Here is a 23,726-nt window from a genome sequence, read left to right on the forward strand (position 1 = left end):
TGGAAAAATAAAAAGGACACAACACATGCTAAAAGTGAAAAATTCTACATATAAATGTACGAGGACAGACAGTGATTCGTGTAGATTAAAAAGAAATGTTTAAATTGCTTGTTGACTCATTCTTAACCAACTTCAGGGACTTTGCAATTAAATTAATTTCTCCAATTTGTACGATTTGGTTTAGTTTAAAAATGAAACCAATGAATCATAGAATCTACTTGTTTCAAAATAAAAGCACCAAACATATCATCAAGGCAGATTCTACCTGCCAGAATTGGCCCCCTGTCTACTATACAGGGAGGAAGCATTGGCATGGCTGTTCCCAAAAGTCGAACCGACTCACAGTTTAGAAAAACAAATCGTCCTAAAAATCTCTGGTTTTCACAAAATATGCGTCCTTGTAACTTCTTGATTTTCAAATAGACTTTTTCGAACCTTGAAATGTAAAACTTTAACCTTGAGGGATAGGGCGAGGCCTTTTTCTTATCTTAATAAGGTTATAAAATTAATGACGTCTTCTAGAATTCATTCATGGATTTATTCTAACAGTCCAACGGGACACAATGGAGAATTCATGTTCAGCCGATTTTGAACATTTAAGATGTTGCTTGTTATTGTAACCTTAATGTCCCGTTAAAACAAAAGGACACGTACTTGAACCGCACTGTCTGATTCGAAATGTTTTTGGTGTGCCCCGGTGTAATTTTCCAACGTACCATAAAGTTGAAGTTGAAAGCGCATTGCGTTGCGCTCTCCTATTGGCTACGTACAAACAACGTAACGTTTTCAATAAGCCGCCATATTAGGAAGCCAACCCCTTCTTTCATTCGGTTAAAACGGACGAGATTCACTTCTAGGCCTCTGTTTTCAAACGACGGACTCAAAACAGAGTCAGGCCGCCTTGACAAACATCCCGTTTACTTGCTTACCCGGTGTGTTTACAGCTCTGAGACAATGGCGACTACGACTGCTACTCCGACTAGCCACAAAGGGGGCACGTGCCGCGGCGGCACACCGCTGAGCCCGACTCGGATAACTAGACTACAGGAAAAACAACAGCTCCGGGACCTGAACGACCGCCTGGCAGTTTACATTGATAAAGTCCGCAGTTTGGAGTCCGAAAACGAGGTTCTCCACCTCCAGATCAGTGAGAAGGAGGAGGTGAGGAGCCGGGAGCTGAGCGGAGTGAGGAGCCTCTATGAGACGGAGCTAGCCGACGCTAGGAGGTCTCTGGATGATTCCTCCAAGGAGCGGGCCTGGCTCCAGATTGAGCTCGGAAAGATCCGGTCCGAGCATGAGCTGCTCCAGCAGAAGTAAGTTTCAGTACTGCGGTTCGGCGTGCAGCCGAACCACAGTTACCATCATCTGCTGTCCTAACTGAACTTCAAAATACTTGTGTTTTTGTGTGTTGCTTTGTTTAAAGCTGTAACCATCAAATGTCTCAGATGTCTGTGATGAAACCAATCACAGATAAAATGGTATTATTATCAGCAGCGAGGTAAATGTGGGCACTCTTCAGAAGAGCATCAGGACTAAAGTCCTGAACATAAGGGGACATATGTCTCCATGGCAGCTGTTGACTACAGGACACCTGTTTTAAAGAAGTTCAAGTCTGTTCTGTTTTCCACAAGTTCTACTGATATTTAAACAGTTACTGTTAAATTTTCTACTGTGTGTGTGTGTGTGTTGGGGGTACCAGATTTTGCAATTGTTTAAAGTCATGTGACAGCTGAAGGCATGCACCGTCACAGTAGTGGGATAATTGTTACTACCTGCAGATGAGATTAGTCCCCCCGCACACACCTCCAGCGGCTTGTTGATAAACTCACTTCAACACAAAGTAATCTCACAAATACAATTGCATGTCCAGCTGCCACGCTACACAAAACGCAAAGAGATGAGAGAAAAGTTCAGAGACTATTAGGTTTCTTTAAAAGCTGCAATAGAAAATTTGGAAAGCAAATTAGCTATGATCTAACATATATATATATATATATATATATATATATATATATATATATATATATATATATATATATATATAATTATAATAAAGCGATTTTCTTGCATTTGTCCCAAACCCTCTGCCAATAAGATTGAAAGCAACTGTTGGACCATGTTGTCGGTCTTGCTGAGCCTTCGCGCTTCCTTGGGTTCTCAATTCATTGCACACTTGTGTATTTAGCAACAGAACTCCACTGGTGTGAGAGGTTCTCCGCTCGGTAATATCAGGAGAAACAGCTGGCTGCTACCACTTCAATTTTAGGACAAACTACCTAAAAGTCCCAACAAGGCAAACACCATTTGAAGTACTAACAAAAGACGTTTGGACCTACAAAATGGCGACTAGAGTTTAGCAGTATCAGCTTTTTTGCATCGTGGGTTTCCGGTTCCGACAGAAGTGTCTCAGGGGAAGATACGGTTCGGTGACCACCATGTTTGCATTCAAAACCTAGCTTGTTCTATAGATTTGCTATAACGGCTTTAATATGCATTTGAAATAGCTTTATAATTGGTTGGAGTTTGACACAAGTGCAGTTTTAATGTTTTATCTTTAGCAACACAAAGTAAAGTTGTGGATTAAACAAAAATTATTACTTTAAATAGAATAAATTAATCAGGATAAAATTGGTAACGTAATGTAAATATCATAAACGTATTTATTCACAATAAGAAATTTGAACCATTCTGGATGCTTTTTTTTTTCCCAGATCAGAATTTGTTCTATGTCAACAAGCAATACGTCAAATTTAATAATCGACGCCGTCCTAAATAAGCTTTGTTTTTCTCTTCAAAATGCTGCTGTCGCCTGCCTTTCTCCCCTTGATGTACATGTGCAGTAGTGGCACTTGGGGTCCGCTGTAGCGTCACTGGAAAAGCTCGAACAATAACAGCAAGCCAGCAGCAGAGCTGGAAAGGTGGAGGTATTTTATTGAAGGTTCAGGAGAAGAATGTATAAAATCTGCTAGGTAGAAGGTTCCTTCCAATGCAGATTGACGGTGATTCACAAACATCAGTTCCATTTGTTTTTGTTTTTTATTTATGCTTTTGCAGGACATGTTTGGGAGAGCTTCTCAAACATAGTCGTCTCAAAGATTTTTGGGATGCAAAGGTGATAGCAAAGGACTCATTTAAGGGATTTTAAGCTCCTGAGATATTTGCTTTTTTTAATCTTTCTAGAAGTTTTAAGAAATGTATTTGTCTGGTGTTGTCATTGATGCTCCGCATTTATTACTAAAAGTATGTAACACTGTCATCAACTGCTGCAGAATCTTTTAAAAGGTAAAGCTGTCTGGTATTTCTGTGGCAGGATCAGAATTTCTTAGATGGGTAAATGGCTTTCAAGGTGCTCAGAGGGACATCTAGGGCTTAAGCTTTCAGACTGATTTCCTCCTTGGTTGATTAAAAAATAAATCCATGAGTGCAATCAGATGTTCCGTTCTAATTGAATATTTAGACTGATTGGAACATGCTGAAAATTAGACTAAGTCTTTCTCTGTTGCCTTAGTTGCTGCTCTAGCTGTAACCATTTGCAGGGCAGGAGTTTGGTCTAAACCTGGTTTCTGCATTTGGGACCTGTAGTTTATTTAGACACACACACCCTGGTCCACACAATTGACTCAGACAGGAAGCTGCCGTGCTAAAACAAACAGTGATGATGACCACAATAGACGTTCAGAACCAACACTGATACAGATCTACTCCCATTCATGCTCCCAGTACAGCATGGTGCTTTTCTTGATCCTGCTGTGTTAACTGGGGTTACAGCTGTGTGCAGAGTCTGTACTGCAGGTCCTCTTTATGAACTGCTGCCTTCAGCTTTGTACGGAATTATCCAGAACGCCATGCAGCGTTCTCCTGTTGGGCTCAGATGTTTTGCTGCAGCCCTACAGGGAACAGCTGAAGGACAAATCCTAAAAGCTGTCCTGTTAAAAGCCACCTGTTGTTTCGGTCACCTGCAGTCTGCATCGTTATCCAGTAGAGGGGGCTCTAAAGCATGATTTCATGTTTACTGTTCTCAGATTTTTAAAAAATATTCTGTTTGCTAAATCAGAGCTAGCTTTCTAAAACAGCATTTCAGATTATAACTTGTGAAGAAGAGGCGGCGCTAACACAAGGGTCTTCCTCCTCTTGCCAGCTATGCCAGGAAGGACTCTGAGGCGGCAGGAGCCCAGGCCAGGCTCAGAGACCTGGAGGCTCAGCTGAACTCTAAAGATGCCCTGCTGGCTACAGCGTTGTCTGAGAAGAGGGCCCTGGAGGCCTCACTGGCTGAGCTCCAAGAGCAGCTCCAAGAGGTACAGCCCTAAAGAAATCTTGTTTTTGAAATTACTGTTATTGAAATTCATTCACATTCACAACTGTGCCTTGTCTTTGTCAGCTGGATATAGGTCTTGCTCAGGCCAAGAAACAGCTCGCAGATGAGATGCTTATGCGTGTCGACCTGGAAAACCGTTGTCAGAGTATGACTGAAGAAATGGAATTCCAAAAAAATATACATGCTGAGGTGAGGTTAAGAATCACGAACTGGTTGGCCTAGCAACTTGTGTAAATGTACTACATGTACTTGGTTCCAACGTTTAAACTAAGCTGCCAGGATGCCTAGATAAAATACCCACACTTGTATAGCGCCTTTCAGTCAGGACTCCAAAATGCTTTACACGACAGTGTATCACTCACACAATGATGGCGATGAGCTACATCTGTCAGAGGTGAGGCTGCGTTACACATTCACTGGTCCTCCTGACAATGGCCGAACGATTTTAGGAAAAGATTGAATTGCGATTTTTCTATCAGAAATTGCGATTTAAGTTCAATTCACGATTTTCCGCAAATTATGGTACAACACTAGCCTGTCAAGCCATCCTGTAGATTAAGTGAAAAGATGGTCTAGATTCTAATATATTACAACAAATCATTCACAGTAATATTTACTATTTAATCATACAATAGAAACAGGTAAAGCTATTCATATTTTCTCCCATTATTATATATTTTTAAAATTTTTATGTGCTTGTGAAGCAACTTGTGATTTTTATTTAGAGAGGTGCTTTATAAGAAAACATGTTCTTCTTTTAATCTGAAAATGCAAGGAGGAAATCTGAAGGTAGAAACAGCTTTCAAATGTATCAAATAACAAATAATGCTCACAGTTTTCCCTGCATCACCAAGGCAGGCTGGCTGCACGTTTTTCCTCACTAAACTCTGTTATAAAACCTAGCTTATGCTGCGGTCAGCTCCGTCAGAGAGACGCACTGGCATTGAAAGAGACACTCTGACACGTTAGCCTGTTTGAATTAACGTGCTCCATCAGAAACATTCAAACCATTTTTAAAAGAAGTTGAGCTTTCAAGTACCTAAAGTGCGCGACTCCGCACTCGCGCTGATGAAGCATAAACCAAGCTGTAGAAATCAGCCTGAACCTGCTCCGATGTGGGAGGAGTCTCTCTCTTCCCCACTCAACTACATCCCCCACTCACCTACGTTTTATCTCACTCTCCCACACTCACCTACGGTGCCATTATTGTCGGCTCTTGCAGCGCTGTGTGTGGAAAAATAAAACAGAAATTAACCTGCAACTCTGTCAGCTGTGGAATTGGGCTCGGCTCTGGACAGTAAACCCCACCCCCTCCACTGCGCTGGCTGTTGCCACCACACACGGGGAAACCCCGGATGTTACACAACAGATCCTTGATCAGTCAAAATCGCTAAAACCGCAGCTTTGACGGTCACGTGATTGTGCTGTTTGAAATCACGAGTTCGGTCCAAAAACGATAATCGTTCAGCCCTACTCCTGACCACCACCAGGAGGGTGAAGTGTCTTACCCAAAGACATGTCTGATGTGACTGGGAGCCTGAGTTTAAACCTGACATTTACCAATGACCACTGTCGCCATCACAGCATGAAAGCTGATTTTTACTTCTCTGTCAGCTTGTGTGGAGTCGCGCACACATCTTGACAGAGATGATTGCTCTTTGGACTTCTCTGTCACATGGGGAGTTTTGCAAAGCAATTCCTTGCCAGGACAACAGAGGGTGTAGCAGTTCTGTCATGTCTATTTACTGTTGTGTTTATGTATTTCAGAGACTTTCAGAGTATAAACCAGCTCAGTGGCCTAGTGTATTAGTTTCTGTCCTGAGACTGTGGGTTTAAATTCACAGTTGGGTCATACCAAAGACTTTTAAAAATGGGACTCCTCACTTGACACTCAGCATTAAGGGGTTTGATTAGGGGGTTAAACCACCAAATGGTTCCCAAGCATGGACATGTCTGCAGCTCAACGCTTCCCCAGCTATGTTAATGTTTTGTCTTAAACTTATTGTAACTACAGAGACTGGATACTCCAAAGTACTTCTCAAAAGATTAGCATCTATCGGCATTAGTCACACATCCCTAGCCTGGTTCACCTCATACATATCGTACTCAGTTCATTCAACTTCAATCTCACTCTTCTAGCTCTTCCCCGGTTACTGCAGGAGTTCCCCAATGTTCAGTTCTAGGCCCTCTTTTATTTATCATCTATTTGCTCCCCCTTGGTTACATTTTCCGCAAATACAACATTGATTTTCACTGTTATGCTGATGACACCCAGCTGTACATTTCCTCCATTCCAAATGCATCCCTTCCACCAATCTCCCTCTCTGTCTATCTGAAATTGGATCTTGGCTCTCTCAGAACCTACTTAAACTAAACAGCAATAAAACGGAACTCCTACTCATTGGCGCCGCTTCTGTTTTAAAAAATTCTCCCAACTTCTCTATCAATATTGACGACTCCACAGTTCACCCATCCTTACAGATAAAAAGTCTTGGTGTCATACTAGATGGTACACTTTCATTCCAATCTCACATTAACCATGTTACTCGAGTCGCATATTACCATCTTCTCAATATCAACAGACCCCGTCCTTTTCTCACGCCTCATGCTGCTGCAGTCCTCGTTCATAGTCTCATCACCTCTCGCGTTGACGTCGTGTAATTCCCTTCTGTTTGGTCTCCCAACTAAATCCCTTCATAAACTCCAACTTCTCCAGAACTCTGCAGCACGCATCATTACTGGGACCCCCTCAAGAAATCACATCACTCCTGTTCTTAAAAACCTACACTGGTTGCCAATAGAAACCAGGATCATATACAAGATCCTACTACTTGCATTTAAATCTGTACATAGCATGGCTCCACTTTATCTATGTAATTTACTAACTATTGCTACCACTTCCCGATCTCTTAGATCCTCATCTGCACTTCATCTGGTTCAACCTCAAGCTCGCCTTACCACCATGGGGAGCAGAGCTTTCAGTTGCTCTGCTCCACGGCTCTGGAGCTCACTTCCCTCTGCCATTAGAAATACGGACTCTTTTCCATTATTCAAGGCACACCTCAAAACCCACTTATTCAAACAAGTTTATTCCCTTTAGACCTAGACTTAAGAATTGTTTCAAATTTTTATGTATCTTGTTTGTTCTTATTTCCCTATCTAACCTCTGTTGTTTTTATCTTTGTAAGGTGACCTTGGGTTTGATAAAGGTGCCCTCAAATAAAATGTATTATTATATTATTATTATAAAGTGTAATCAGGAAACCTCCCTGGGCCTTTCTGGGGAAAAACTAAGCACATCACATGGAAAAATCCAAACCACCATCCTTATATCCACCAGTCAGTTGTTACAAACCCTCTTAATTTACTTCGTAACATTGTGATGATTTCACTCTTCTTCAGGAGGTCAAAGAGTCCCGGCAGCGGTACGAGACCCGACTGGTGGAGGTGGATTCTGGACGGAAGGAGGAGTATGAATATAAACTGACTCAGGCTCTGGCTGACATGAGGGCCCAGAACGAGGAGCAAATCCTGATCTACAAGGACAGCTTGGAGAGCACCTATAAAGCTAAGGTACCACCATCGACATCTATACTGGAATTTTGGGGGCTTGGGTATAACACACACACACACACACACACACGCACACGCAGATGATTAGAAGGCGTTAACACAGTAATCTGTGAGATCTAAGATAAACACCAACATTAGTACAGAATAAGATCCAAGAAATTCTTGGGCCACGCCCACACTTTCATTCTGAGTAGTAAACATGTTTAAACACAACTATTGTTACAGCAAAATAAGAACAACGCAAACTCACTTAATTCAGCAGATCTTTCACCAAAGGACACACGCACGTACGTACGTACGTCTATGAGGCCAGGGCTGATTCTAGAAATTCAGTAGTACTTTAGTGATTCTGAGAAATAGATAATTGAAATTGTTGGTTACCCAGATCTGTGCTTCATCAGCTGTTGTCATCAGATCCATTATTCTTATGTTGAGCTCCACTATTTCAGTTATCGCTCAGCTATTGAAAACCTTTTTCATAACTTCAATATTTATGTGAATAAGTTCTCAATGATCAGATGCCAGATAATTCCAACAATGGGATGTCAGGGAGTTTGACTTATTGGCCTCTCTTTTTTTTTTTTTTTTTTTTTTTTTTTTTGATTAATGAAAGAAATTACCTGAAGGTCCTTGATTGACAGCTTGAGAACAACAAGTTGTTTTAAATCCAAAACTTTGTTCTTTAGTGACAATCGTTGTGATTCTGGATCAGTCTGAAAGCAGGTTCTGCCCAATCTTTCAGAAACTTTCTGACAACACGTTCTAAGTCAGTCAGCTCCTGGTTGTTCTGCTGTGTTTGGATTTAAATGTGATGGAGTCTGGAACTAGGGCTGGGGATGAACGATTATTTTTAAAACTATTATTCTGACAATTATTTTATCGAATAGTCGACTATTCTAATGGCTATTTAGACGATTAATCTAACGATTATTTTTCTATTGCACAATTAATAAAAACCAGAAAATCTCAAATAAATTCCTCAACAAATTTGATAAATTGGTACTGTAAGAAAATAAACACTACAGGCCTTCCATTTTGTATAACACTGCTTTTATTGTGTTGCGGTTGGTTATGTTCTGGCGACGTGTAGAACTTGGAAGTGCATGCTGCTGCCTGAGAGGTGGTTGGAGACGGAGCGTCTCTATTGGGCCGTTCCCATCTGTACCTGGTCGGCCGTGCCCGGATAGCTCCAGTCGGCCCCAGCCTGGCCCGGTTGATTCCACACATCCTTGCTTAGGTATGCAAGGAATGCAGTCAGAGACATTTTCAGCTTCTAGGTAATCACCATGATAATGAACTGAGCATGCCTTAAGCCCATATGAGCTGATTCTACCCACCAATCAGAGGCTTGCTCTAATGGAAGGTGTGAACTTATCAGCAAGCAGTGGGTGTGTTGGCCCTGGTCAGCCTGAAGCAGACCACCTCAGAAAGAGTGCTGAAAAACAGTCTCATTCCACCCTGAAAAAAGGCAGGCCACCAAGATTTGTAAGCAAGATGTGCTATCCGGGCCGGGCCGACCAAGTACAGATGGGAATGGCCCATATGCTGCATTGTTTTGGTCACTTATGTGCGTGAGGCGAGTGGTGGTACGACCCTTCCTGGGGAGTTTGGCTTGTGTGAAAAAAGGAAGGAACAATAACATGGGATTTAAAAGTTAAAATGATTATAAGGTTTATTTACAATAACAACAAAAAAACATAAATCTTTCCATCCTCAGGTTGGGAATAATAAAACTAATTCTGCCTGTGGGGAATTAAAACAAACTGGGCAAAGATTACAGGGTTCTGGACCAAAATAAGGATCTCCAAAGGTCCAAACTCTAAACTGGGCGGTTAAACCAAACTCAAGGTGATATTTTACACTAAACCGAAAACCCACGACACTCTAATTGTAATAAAAGAGAGATCTACACCACAAAAAGGATGAACTCGAAACCAAAACATAACGGCTTGTCCAAATGCAAGAAGCTGTTAGCGAAAATGCTAACAAGCTTTACCAATATTAAGTTCAAGTTACCAAGTTTAAATAAATCAAAAATACCCAGCAGCAAACGGACCAGCACGGAGGAGAGACTGCTACCACAAAAAACAGCTCTCCTAATGTCTGAAAGAAGCTCCTTTTATGAAGGGAGAAACGCTCCGGGTGATTTTCTGCATCTGTGATGGAGGCAAAGCAGCGCATCTGACCCCGGAAGTTGTTGTCCGTTGTCGGGAGACAAAGGTGGGCAAAACAGGAACGGAATCTAGTAGCGGACGGACGTTGTTCCGGGTCTTCAGTATCTGACGGAGATGTTAGTGAAGGTGGAGAAGAGGGCGAACTAGAGGTAAAACAGGCAGATTCCTCCTCTAATTACAAACTCCTGGGGATGCAACAAGTGGGTGTGGTCCATCGACTACCGGATCTGATGTTGACGAATTTTTAGAATCGAGCCGTCAACGTCATCGACGCTTCGCTACAGCTCTATCTGGAACATCAGCCCCCACATCTTTATCATAACAGTCTATTAAGACTTTAAGGGTCCTGGTTGTTCTGCTGCTGATGGAGGCTGTAATAAATTGATTAGCTCATCAGTTACTTGAGCAGCGTTCGGTGGAGTCGTCGTCGTCTTCCTCGGCTTATCCGGGTCCGGGTCGCGGGGGCAGCATCCCAACTAGGGAGCTCCAGACCGTCCTCTCCCTGGCATTCTCCACCAGCTCCTCCGGCAGGACCCCAAGGCGTTCCCGGACCAGATTGGAGATGTAACCTCTCCAACGTGTCCTGGGTCGACCCGGGGGCCTCCTGCCGGCAAGACATGCCCGAAACACCTCCCCAGGGAGGCGTCCAGGAGGCATCCTGACCAGATGCCCAAACCACCTCAACTGGCTCCTTTCGATCCGCTCGGTGGAGTGTGACATGTAAACCCACTGCTAGCAGCTGTTATGTCTGACCTTCTAAACCTTTGGATGGTTAAATAAACATTGATCAGGGACCTGAGCAGGATCATCCAGCTGTGGGAAGAGCTGGAATTTTGACAGATGGTTAAATCAACCTCCGGTCATCAGAAATAAAACTGCAGCAGTTGTCTGTGGCAGCAACTCTTAACCACCTTCCTGCGCATCAGGAAGTGGTTTTCGCTTCAACTTTAGTTCCTCTTTTGCATGAAGAAGATGCTGAGTTGCTACATCTGACTTTGTGACTTTGTTGTTGACAGCTGGAAGATCTGCATCGTTTATCTGAGATGAACGGATCTTCAGCCAACATGGCTCGAGAGGAGCTGAGAGAATCTGCCCTGAGGATTGAGAGCCTGTCTGCCCAGCTGGCAGGACTGCAGAAAGAGGTTGGATCTGCTGTTTCTGTTTGTTTCCAAAGGCGAAGGGGAAACAGAAGCAATGCCTCAGGCCTGGTTCCACAGGTCTCATGACTCGGTCCTGAGACCTGTGGAACCAGGCCTGAGATATAGCTTTAAGTGTCCTGTCTTTATGTACAAAACCCAGATTGTTTTCTCTCAGCTAGCTTCTCTAAACACCTGACCCTCCTGTGCACCCGCAGACTCGTGGCTGGAGGGATCGTATCCTAGAGCTGGAGGTGGCTCTGACTCAGGAGAAAGACAGGAGCCGCAAGCTGCTGTCAGACAAGGACCGGGAAGTGTCAGAGATCCGTGCCAAGATGCAGCAGCAGCTGAATGAGTACGAGCAGCTGCTGGACGTGAAGTTGGCCCTGGACATGGAGATCAACGCCTATCGTAAACTCCTGGAAGGAGAAGAAGAAAGGTGCCAACAGGAGCTTCATTTTCATCAGCAGGTTCCTCTAAGATGATGTGATTAACTGATGTCCTCCCCCAGACTCAAGCTGTCTCCCAGTCCTTCGTCCCGTGTGACGGTGTCTCGAGCCTCGTCCAGCAGCCGCAGTGTTCGGACCGCTCGTGGAAAGAGAAAGCGCATCGATGTGGAGGAACAGGAAGCCAGTAGCTCTGTGTCCATCGCTCATTCTGCCTCAGCCACTGGACCAATCGTTGTTGACGAGATCGACACAGACGGCAAGTTCATCTGCCTCCACAACACCGGGGACGAGGTGAGCTCCTGGTTTCTGACTATGTTTGTCTGAAGAACAACTTGATCCTCTAAATATTGTCGATGACTTTGTCCTCTAGGACCAGGCCTTGGTGGGCTACGAGATGGTCAAAACTATTGGAAACACGTCAGCCACCTACAAGTTCACGCCCAAATATGTTCTGAAGGCAGGCCAGAAAGTCATGGTATGGTTCTGGGTTGGAGATGTTTGGATCAAGTTCTTGTCCCTGCTGCTGTGTTCACTGTAGTGGTGCTGTTGTGTGTAGATATGGGCCTCTGATGCCGGTGTAAGCTCCAAACCACCCATGGACCTAGTGTGGAAAAGTCAGAACTCCTGGGGTTCAGGGGAAGATGTCAGTGTGGTTCTGATGAACCCACAGGGGGAGGTGAGATGTTCTACTATGGTTACCTCTGAATATAATCAGTCCTTGGTTCAGAATAAAGTCTGGATTACCAAAATGTCTTAATTTGTTTGTAGTTTTAATTTAAAATATAAATGTTTTTGTTTACAGGAAGTGGCAAAGAGAACGACCACATACAAGACGTCAATAGACCAGGTGGAGGAGTATGATGAGGTGGAGGTCATCGAGGAGGAGCTGTTCCAACAACAGGTGAGTTTTACTTCAGATGAATGTTTCCACTGGGACCAGTTTAAATGTGACACACTGAGCCTGGTCCCACCAGCGTGTTCATGACAGGAGTGAGAATCAAGGCAATCACTGTGTTGATGTGGAATGTCTAAATTTGCTGCTGTTCTGATGCCACCATGTTGGTTTTGCAGGGGGGTTCAGGTTCTCCTAAGAGAGGCTGCGCCATCATGTGATCCAGATCCGCCAATCACATCTCTCCTCTGAGCCCAGCCACTCCGCTGCCAATCACAATACTACTATTTTTCTATCTTTTCTAGTGTGTTTCAGCTGATTTTGTTTGATTTGTGTCAGAGAAAATCCCCAAAACTTTGTTTTTGTAAATGTTTTTGTTTGAAAACCAAATGTATGTACTTGTGTGTATTTCAGAACCATTTCTTCAGATCAAGCAGCTTAATTTATGAGCAGAACTGTAAGCTGTGCCATTTTAATCTGGTTTTTAGAGTCTGAGGTTTTATTTAGTTCTCCTTAAAGTGTTTGTAAGTCTAATTTCTATGATCAGTTTGACAACATGCAGCCAAGCTAACGGTGAAAGGCCAGAGTCTGTTCAGTCACCATTAGCACACTAGCTTGTTTGAAGACAGCCATGATTGTGTTTGAGGAAGTTGGAGGACAGGTGAAGTTAGGGGCGGAGCCTGCAGGTCTCAGAGATCTGAACTGACACTGCAGCACAGGCCCACGCAGGAAGTTTTTCTGCTCGTTGGATTGGTGGATTTGACTTTGACGTGTAACTTAGAGTTCCTCCTCCTTTTAAAAGCAGCAGCAGTCAGTGGAGTTTTACTTTTTGAAGTGTTTGCATGCTGTAGTGTGTATCATAGCCGAGTGATTTAAAGTGTCGTGTTTTATTTGATCATGCTAATGGTGCTTTGTAGACAACCGGACTAAACCATGAAGGAGAAGCCAGCTGGGTCGTTCCTGTCGGGTATCAGATCTGCGGCGAACTTGTCTGTGTCAAGTCCAGGTCTTCACCAATTTATTTAAGTCATGTTTTTGTATTCTATTTAACTCCCTATTTAGTATCCATAAGAAAATTGTCCACTCTTGTTTTGTTTTAAGATAAAACTTGCCAGAATACTTTAAAACCCTTTACAGGCTGTTCCAGTCTGGAGGTTTTGGACAGCATACCAAACTTTTGGTTCTTTAGGTCTGAATCCTTTTGTGTGTTGTACTTTATTTTTTGCTGACTAACTGTGTTAATTAACTTGTGTACAGAAGCTTGAATTAGCTCCGTCTTTCATAAAAACAACAAAATAAACTTTTAAATGAAACCACTGCTGTGTCGTTCACAGAACTTTCTGTGAGGTGTGTGGTTACAGCATCCTTCCAGAGGGGAGGCAGCAGTCTGGCCTTGAAAGTTTTCTGCTTTTATTTTTCAATTCTATTGTTTTTGTATGGATTTTTCATTATTTGTTATTCTTGACTAAATCCATATTGGCACAGGAGCCAGAAAATACCAGAGAAGATCAGACATGGCAGTCTGATAGAAAATCTCTACCGCTACTCGGATTCAAAAATCCGTACCCAGAAAACGTTAGGTGGTGCTATTGCAAAATTCTGTCTGTTTTAGCAAATATCTCCCAGACCATAGGTCCCACAGTCACGCATATTTTTTGTATTGGCCACACCCATTTCCGCCTAACTAGATTTTTTGCTAAATCGCAAAACACAATCTAGTTATCACTAATCCATTGAATCAACCTGAAACTTTGTACATATGGTCTATTGATGATGAAAAGTCGTGATGAAGAAGATTGCGGAAATATTGAAAATTGGGCTAGTGACGATGTCAAATTCAGTGCACTAGCTAGTACATATCCTAATTGATAATATCACCACCATTTTTCAAGATAAGATGATGAGACTCTAGAGCAGGGGTGTCAAACTCATTTTAGCCCAGGGGCCACATTGAGGGAAATCTAGTCCCAAGTGGGCCAGACCGGTAAATTAAAAACAACTTCAGATTGTTTTCTTTGTTTTAATACAATCAATATAAAACAAGGCTGGAGCCCGAGGACAGTGTATCAAAAATAGTACAAGTACAACACCTGAAGTTTACTTGAAATTTGGGAAAAAAATAAAAACATTCCTTGGTGATTCAAAGAGCTTACAGATCACATGGCTAGATCAGTTTCATGCAGCACTTAAAGTATATTTGACTCATTTTACTTTACATCTTTTAGCTTTCACCAGCACATCAATATCAGAAGTCACATCCCGAGTGGCAGCCAACTTCAGGATGGGATTCAAGTTCTTGTGTGAGCCTTGAGTGCAGCTTTGTTTTATTTATACTGATTACAGAGAAAACTTGCTCACAAAGATACATTTATTTTCACTTTACATTGTAAAGTATGAAAATAAAGTTTATACAACCATCTCGTGGGCCGGATTTAACCCGCTTGCGGGCCACATCCGGCCTGCGGGCCTCATTATTTGACACCCCTGCTCTAGAGTCTTACAAAGTTTGAGCTGTAAACCATATCTAATTTTGTTTTGATTCACCAGTAGGGGGCGCTAAAGAGTCTCCAAAAGTTTGTTTAAGCAAAACGGCTTGACGGATTTCCACAGAGCTTGGCACAGATGTTTATCATCAGACCCTTAAGCTATATTTTGAAAATGATTTTAAAGTGGGAATGGCTTATAGGCTTTAAAAACTTTCGCCCTTTTACTCATGAAAAATATATATTCTATACAGAAAGTTACAGTTCATATTCGTAATAGTGTCATCTACGATCACAATTTTTTTTATTTTGTCCAATAGGTGGTGCTGTTGTACCCAATAAATGTTTAGGCCATTTTCTCCCCATTTTTTCAGTAAAAGAAACAAATGATCATATCCTGTATGTTGAGTCTGTCAAATTTAGATGAGTTTTAGACTTGTAGCAATTAATACATAATAATTATGACCAATAAGATGTGATGGTTCCATATAAATATGAAATATCAATCTGATTTATCTTTGAATGTTTAATCAGAAGATTATAGGGTTCTTTGCTTCTTTAGGGACCAAAAACACACTTCTGGACAATGAATGTGTCATACTTTAGTTTCGCTCTGTTGCATCATCCCACCCACCAGGCATATAGAGTGCCCTGATTGGCCCACAAAGCGGATAAAGCTCTGTGAGTTGTTCACTAAGCAGATAGAGCACTATGATTGGCCCACCATTATGGACCAATCACAGCTCTTTGTATTTGAAACCCCTCTAGAGAGCTGTGATTGGCTAGCCAGAGTCCTGGTAGGAGCTGCTGAGGTTCCAATGGCGCATGCCTAGACCATTCTTTGCAAAGCAAGAATTTGGTCTAGTTCACTAGGCTAGGAAACCCCTGCTTTCCACCGGAGCCGTCAGCAGCACGTCGTAGCGGCTGATAGGAACCGCTGTGGTCAACAGAACCTTTTCCACTGGAGCCGTCAGCAGCGCGAGTCGGCCGCGTCTCAGGAGCAGGAACATGCCGTGGCCTTTACGCGCCGGTTCTATTTTCTACACGTGACGCCTCTGAAACGGGTAAAGTTTTAATTTTGGTCATGACCCCGGGTTTCCATGGGAGCCGTCAGCAGCACGTTACTGCAGTATGGCATATAGCAAGCCAGAACCGTCACAATACGCCACTTTCCCAACCCGTCTAGTTAAGAAATGGCGAAAAAAACGCCGTTTGATGTGCCAAGACGTCATAAAATACGGCGAAAACTCTGCCAGAACGCCGTAATTGACGCCGTTCTGAACGGTCCCGTAGAACGCCCGTAAAATACGACGTTTTTTCCGGACATTGAACGCCGTTTTTTACGTCACCCTAATCCCAGACGCGTTCTCTGTGTGGGTGGCGTAAAATACGGCGTTTGGTACGGACATTGAACGCCGCTTATTTCGCCGTTCTGTGACATAAAACGCCGCTTTTAACGCCACTTTGTGACAGTTTTAACGCGTTTAAAAGTCAACTTTACTCTCATTTATGCAGAGCCCTCCCCATGGGTTTCTCATCCACTTAATTTAAACTCCAGTGACCCAATGAAAGACGAGGAGGTTGAGGCAGCACTAATTCATCCCAGATTCGCCGGGCTGTCGGGCTGTGCGGATTGCTGTTTTCTAATACAACTCGGCTCTGTTTCAACTAATTTCACTGTATTGAAAAAGCCTTGAAATGTAGAAATATTATCAACAATGTGTCAACATTATTATTTTTTCTGTCTACCTGTAAAAGGCAGAAACGCTGTTTCAGTCAGACCTGATGATTACTTAAAATGTGGCTGCCCCGTACCAGTCTGTCCTCGTTTCGTGGCTGGTGAGTCCAGCTGGAACATCAGTGCTCTTTCTGTCCAAAACTCCCTTCTTCTTAAGTTCATCCACTTTCAGTATTTACTATTGTTTTTTTTTTTGTTTGTTTGTTTTTTTAACGACTGTTATACTTGTCTTACAGGAGCTTCTGAAGATGTTCTGTCTTGCTTCTCCATCATCACTCTCCAGATCCTCAGACCAGCCACTCCAGAACCTTCCCAGATCCAGGATCCGAGCACTTTAATAAAAGTTTGAAACATGTCTGCTTGTTGTTCTCCTATAGAAGCCTTAAACTAGAATTAGCTAATGAGCTTTCTTGGCTAAAATATGCTCTTGAATGTTTTTATTTACATAATCAAGAAACACGTTTTTCATTGCTGCTTCACCAAGACATGACTCTGAGAATGTCCTCAGCATCTGTCTGCATTCCCTCCTTTGTGGGGGATGATTATTTGCAGCTTCAAGGCTGCATTGGCATCTGATTTGGATAACAAGACTGTGTTTGGGTCAGGCAGAGATAATTTCCCCTCTGCCTTCAGTCTGTAACTGGTTATTCCAGTCCTTCAGTGAAGTCTATTCGGGTTATTAAACATCTCCACACCGTCCGGTGACCCTCTCCGAGATGACATCCATTTTGCGCACTAACACCGGTAACGCAGCTAAGATATTGTCCAGCTTACGATTCACCTCGAGTAACGTCCCAGTCTGTGAGGTCTCCGCCGGACAGTGCCATCCATGGGTGCGGGTCGCCCTCCAATCGCTCCCGTCTTCCCAATTTTTCGGAAAATCAGATATCCTCCCACTACAATCAGAAGAAATCCAGTGATCATCAGGCCAAATATCCACATATCTTCAACGTCCTCAATGGACAACTGAGAGAGACAGATGACCTTCCACTCCTTCCAGGAATCGAGCATATATCCCGCTGCATGTGTCCCATGAGGGCAAGGGGGAGCCCCCTCCTCCATTCTCATCGTAGAAAAAATCTTATCAATCGCGTTGAATGACCAATTAATTAAATCCATTTCTGAAAAATAGTGGTTTCCAGAGGAAATGCAGAGAAGCGCTCTGTAGGCAGACAGGACAAAAAGAGCCTTGGGAAAAAAAGATGAGGAAGCAAAGCAGAAGCGACTGTGCTCTGTGTGTGCCAGGAGAAATTTTGGTAATTTTATGATGATTCATGGATTTTTTTAGGATTTTTAAAAATCATTTGATCAGAGTAAGTCACGAAATGAAACTCACAGTTTTTGTTGAAATTGCATTAAATCTAGAGACATTATCAAGTACTAATATTATTCCCAATATACTATTGATGTTTAGATTATTGTTTGGTAATCTTTAGATCAAATATGGATGTTATAATAAAGTTTTATTTCAGTCAGTTTATAAATTTCATTATATTTTTTATTGGAAAAAAAATTAATTTAGAAACAATAAAATTACAAAACCTGATTTCTCATGACCCCATGATGATACAATAATATTTTTGAAATTTCTTTTAAAAGAATACATTTTTAATTAATTTAATAAACATTGTCAGTTATATTGAAAAGGTAAATAGTAAACAGCCTGTATTTATATAGTGCTTTTTAGGGTTCTGGATGGGGTTTCCTCAGAACATCCAGGATGTACCACAACAGTTCTTTTCTGGTTCACTGGGGACTCCTTACCTGTTGTCCATCACCAGGGCGCACACACACTTTGGGATTTGGGGTCACCAACCTAGCCTGCACGGCTGCACCAGGGGAGGATCTACATATAAAGGACCCCATCCCGGACCTGCAACTGTCACTGCTGTCCCACCATGCTGCTCAGCGCATCCCACTGATACAAAAACCCAGGACTTTTCCTCTCACCGACTCCTGCACTGGGTCACGCAGACCCAAATGGTCTCCACTGGACAGCCTTGACCCTGACAGGGTGACCCATCCCGTTCCCAGCTCTGGCCCTGACTGATCCCAGTCCCTCTCCGGTCTTCTGGCTGATCAGGGACCAGCAGTTCACTGATGGGCTGTTAGTTTACAACTGGGTGTGTCTAGAAGCTGCTGCTGGAGATTAACTTCAAACTATCACATGATTCATTCACATATTCATCCTGTCAAAATCCACTTTAGAAGAGGCCACGGTGCGCGCTGCTTTTCAAAATAAAACTAGCCGGAACCAGTCGATCAGGCTGAGTTTTATTTTGAAGGGACGCAGTGAGGAGTTTCCGTTAGATTCTACCTGACTTGACTGACAACCATGGAGTTACATCACCCCCTTCCTGTGTGTTTTTATAACATGGACAGAGCGGCGGCGTGTAGTAAGCGTGCCGCTCCGCCTGATCCACCTGTTACACCTGCCCTGCCTGGTCCCTCGCTCCCCCAGCCGCCAACATGAGCTGGTTTCTGTCGTGGCTGCCAGCTGTGGCCGTGGGAGTTTTCTCCGCTCTGGTCCTGCAGAAACTCTGCTTCCCTTACTTTTGGACGGACCTGTTGTTTCTGTGGAAGGTGGTCCGGTACGGGGTGAAGCTGGAGCTGTTCGGACTAATGTCCAGCGTGAGGACGGTTCTGGACCGGTTCATGGAGCAGGCGCAGCGCATCCCCGACAAGCCCTTCGTTATTTACGACGGGAGCGTCCACACGTACCGGGAAGTGGACAGGCGCAGCAACCGGCTGGCCCACGTCTTCCTCCGCCAGCTTAAGCTGAAGAAAGGAGACTGTGTTGCCTTGCTCATGAGCAACGAGCCGGATTTTCTGAACGTGTGGTTCGGCTTGGCGAAGGTGGGATGTTCGGTGGCGTTCCTCAACACCAACATCAGGTCCAGGTCTCTGCTGCACTGCTTCAGCTGCTGTGGAGCTAGAACTCTGATAGTGGGCTCAGGTAAGACTCACCTGTCCCCATGATCTCCATGGTGACCAGCTGTATAAACTAGTGGTTATTCTGGGAGTCTGACCTGATTTATACTCGCTGGTTCCGACTTTTAACGAGCTCAAAGAGCTGGTTATTCCACCTTGTCCAGTTTGGGTTGTTTTTCTTTGTCATTTCAAAAATGAGCTCAGAGCTAAAGAATAAAAATAGAAGAACAACCTCTCTTTCTGTTTATTGATCAAATAAAGAAATTGTAGAAAATTATTTAGAATTTATGTTTTAAAAGTGTTCAAGTTTCTGTTTTCACCAAATTTTCGAAACGTTGTTTAGCCAGTCAGCCGAGTTTACCTGTATGGCTTATGTTGTAACAGGTGTGGGTTGTTGTGGGTATTTTATGGTTATTGTTGGATCTAAACCAGAGAGATAGGTCTGGGGTCAACTGATGGGTTTCACTGTAAGTTCATACTACCACAATAAAATCAGCACAAGGTTTTTGCAGTTAGGTCAGATCACCCAGTAACTACCCAACTGTTCAATTAGTTACCATACTGGTAAACTAGTAACTACCCAACTAGTTAACATGTAATCACTTTACTGCACAGCAAATTTGTTCATTTCAGTAACTGTACACTACAACCAATATTCAAAGAAAATTTTACACACGAGTTATAAATCAACTCCATTTTCAGTGTGCAATGCTGGTGCCATGCCAGGAAGCTACCAGTTACACTAGAAAACCCTGCCTAGCTCATGCATTGTACACCTCATGACTACAACCAATCAGTCAGTGGGAGAGGTTCACAAGGTGTAGAGTCCTGAGCATGTAGTATGAACCATGCACCACATTTTTATTATGATAGTGGAACACATAGCTGTCCCATTCTTTTAACCAAAACCACATTTGCAACAGTGAACAAAACTAACTAAGAACAACACAACTCTGCAAAATAAACATGCATGAACACCCCAAAATAGAACAAACTAACTAAAAACATGACTACTCACAATGCAGGTCGCCCACTGCAGCTCTCTGCAGCCAATCGGCCACTTCCAGTCCAACTTTTAGAATAAAAGGGTCAGGGTGGAGTCTACAAATGAACTCTGCAGGTGTTATAGCCGCTGTGGGGGTTCAGAGTTAGAGTTTCAGGAGTTATTTTGTCTAAAATGACACCTACAGAGTTGATTAGGAAACATTCATTTTTAACACTGGGTTTTAACTCATTTCAGTGTTACATATCAACTATATAACTCTTTTTAGCGTTAAATGAACTATTATTGGTGTTAAACTGGACCAACTCCAGAAAATTAACACTTTTAAATTTGTTGTGTGGTCAAGTAGTAACTACCCCTTTGGTAAATATGTAATCACTTTACTGATCAATTAGCAACTACCCAACTGGTCAATATTTAATTACTTTACCGGGGAACTAGTAAGCACTCAACTGTTCAATGGTTTCCTTACTGGCCCACTAGTGATTACCCAATGGAATATTTAGTTATTTTACTGGTCAACTCTTAACTACCCAACTGGTTAATAGTCAGGTACTTCACTGGTCAACCAGTTTATTACCTTAATGGTAAGTTAATAATCACCCAACTGATCAATGGTTAATTTATTGGTTAACTATTAACCACCCAACTGGTAAATATTGAATTATCCTACTGGAGCTACAAGCCACCCTAATTATGGACTACTAACCAGCTAGTCTAAAACAGTTGAACTTGTTTAGCTCCTTAGTGATCTGGATCATCAGCAGCACTTTGACTTGACCATGGATCTGTGCACACCCCTAGTGTGAAATCACCTCTTAACGGAAGAATTAAACTGGTCTTCCTGTAGATCGAGACTACTTGACAGTGTGTGTGGTTCATTCATGTATCCAACATGATCAGGAAAATTGAACAATCAACAATAAGTAAACCTTTATGAATTAAATGAATGTGTTATTCATTAAAAGATGACTTTACTGAACTGCTGAGTTTACATCAAAGTGAAGTGAAACAACTTCAGTCACTGAAACAGGCAAATGTTAGAGTGGACTCTAAATACTAATGAATCAGTTAGTCCGGAGCAGTTTAGCAAGGCCCACCGGTCCTGAACGAGGGGATCCTGACATCACCTCAGATGTGTTTAGCATTAGGTTTGAACGACCTTCAATAATTATACACCTGATCATCAGTTACATATTTATGTTTAGGTCAGTCAGGAGATTCAGATGGAGTTTAACCAGATTTACCACAACTTCTACTGCCGGTGGAGTCGCTCACCATGTTGCAGCTTTGGTACTGTGGGATGGGTTTCTGCTGGAACAGGAATGATCATGGTCAGGGCCTGTCCTCCTTGTAGCACAAGACACCCACACTAAATAACCTTGTTAACTGCAGCTGTAGACCTTTTGACTTATAGATAATATTAATTAAATAACCTGAATTTAGTTTGTGGCCCATCTTTGGGTCTTGTCTGTAGTTTATTTGTGATCCTTGAGTCATACTAAAAGTTCAGTGTTATTCTGCTCTGTCACATGATGAGGCTTATCATTTGTGGCTTCTGAAGAGTAAAACAAGTTGGGCCCATGTCAGTAGAACCTGAATATTCCCTGCATGTGTCCCTGCTCCAGATTTAGTGGATTCTCTGGATGACATCTTGCTGGAGGACAACATTCAGGTGTGGACCATGAGGAGACACAGTGAACACTCAAAAGTACACACTCTGTTGGACAGACTGGATTCTGCACCTGATCAGCCGGTTCCTGCTGAGCTGAGGGCCACCAAATCCCTCAGAACCCCCACTCTCTACATATTCACCTCTGGAACAACTGGTGAGTCTGAACTAGTTCTGGTTTCTGGTTGGAGATGCCAAGAAGTTTCACATGGATACAACTAGTTATTGTCCCATAGATCCCGAAACACCAACATCACTAAAAAAAAAAGAAACTAGCAGTCTCCCCTCATACCTGCCGTGGGTTTCTACAGCAAATGGAATCATTGCATCACCACCCCCTCACAGCTCAGTCATGCTAACATATGCAGCATCATCTCCAGGAGGTCATTTCAGATGATCAGTCATATTGCATGAACGCATCAACGCCGTGACAATGCTTATTGACCCAACCATCTCTGCTCGTCCTGGATCAAAGTCAGTTAAACAAGAAATGGTTCGATCTTAAGGTGCAACATTATTTAAATGTTAGGTTTTTCTTCCTACCAGAACACCAGAATCTTCAGGCCCGTGTAGACCGTATGTGTGACGTTGTGTGTTTTGTTTCTGCCAGGTCTTCCTAAAGCTGCTGTGATCACTCACCTGCAGAGCCTGAAGGCTGCAGCAGGTTTCTGGGCTTTTGGAGGAACAGAAGATGATGTTGTCTACATTCCTCTGCCTCTGTACCACAGTGCAGCATCCCTGATCGGTATTGGAGGAACCATAGAACTTGGTAGGTTCATCACACACACACACACACACACACACACACACACACACACACACACACACACACACACACACACACACACACACACACACACACACACACACACACACACACACACACACACACACACACACACACACACACACCCCTTTAGGTGAACCTCCTTGGTCAGTGATGTAATCTCTGGTCCAGGTTCTGGTCCAAATGAGACCAAAGTTGAGAGTTCAGTGTCCTCCAGTTGGAGACATAATGCAACAGTGTAAACAGACTTCTGTCGGTCTGGAGTCCTTGTGGGTGTAGATGATGAATCGTGTTAAACCCTGACTCAGCAGTTCAGTGGTCCAGGTAGACAGAAGTGCTGGAACCATCCTCTGTTCTCAGAGGAGCTGTCTTTTGTCAGAGACAAGTCCATGTGAGTTTGTCGTTCATCACCTTGTCTGTATCGTTAAGAGGCTAGCTGCATGATTCAACAACCTGGATCTGGTTCCTAAACAGCAGGTGAATCTGGTTCACTCCAAACGTCTCTGTGCTTCGGACTCAAACTGAAAAATAAACATTAAAACTTTGCATTTGCTGCGTGAAACATTGAAAGTC

At 42.9% G+C, this 23,726-nt stretch overlaps 2 protein-coding genes across 2 annotated transcripts in view; both read left to right on the plus strand.

Moving 5' to 3' along the window:
* Positions 1-783: 783 nt before the first annotated feature.
* lmnb1 (lamin B1) lies at positions 784-13,565 on the plus strand. The gene is made up of 11 exons (XM_015966887.3): positions 784-1,313; positions 4,139-4,295; positions 4,379-4,504; positions 7,718-7,888; positions 11,079-11,204; positions 11,417-11,637; positions 11,710-11,938; positions 12,018-12,122; positions 12,204-12,323; positions 12,450-12,548; positions 12,719-13,565. Exons 1-11 carry the CDS (start codon positions 955-957, stop codon positions 12,758-12,760), a joined length of 1,755 nt encoding a protein of 584 aa, XP_015822373.3. The 5' UTR covers positions 784-954; the 3' UTR covers positions 12,761-13,565.
* A 5,550-nt stretch (positions 13,566-19,115) lies between these two features.
* Positions 19,116-23,726, plus strand: part of slc27a6 (solute carrier family 27 member 6) — a 28,907-nt gene continuing 24,296 nt past the window's right edge. The window contains exons 1-3 of the mRNA XM_015966885.3: positions 19,116-19,716; positions 22,323-22,523; positions 22,977-23,135. Of these exons, the coding sequence (XP_015822371.1) occupies positions 19,230-19,716; positions 22,323-22,523; positions 22,977-23,135 (847 nt within the window). The 5' untranslated portion in view covers positions 19,116-19,229. The remainder of the gene's footprint in view (positions 19,717-22,322; positions 22,524-22,976; positions 23,136-23,726) is intronic.

This window comes from Nothobranchius furzeri, chromosome 6, assembly GCF_043380555.1.
Source record: "Nothobranchius furzeri strain GRZ-AD chromosome 6, NfurGRZ-RIMD1, whole genome shotgun sequence".
Taxonomy (NCBI): domain Eukaryota; kingdom Metazoa; phylum Chordata; class Actinopteri; order Cyprinodontiformes; family Nothobranchiidae; genus Nothobranchius; species Nothobranchius furzeri.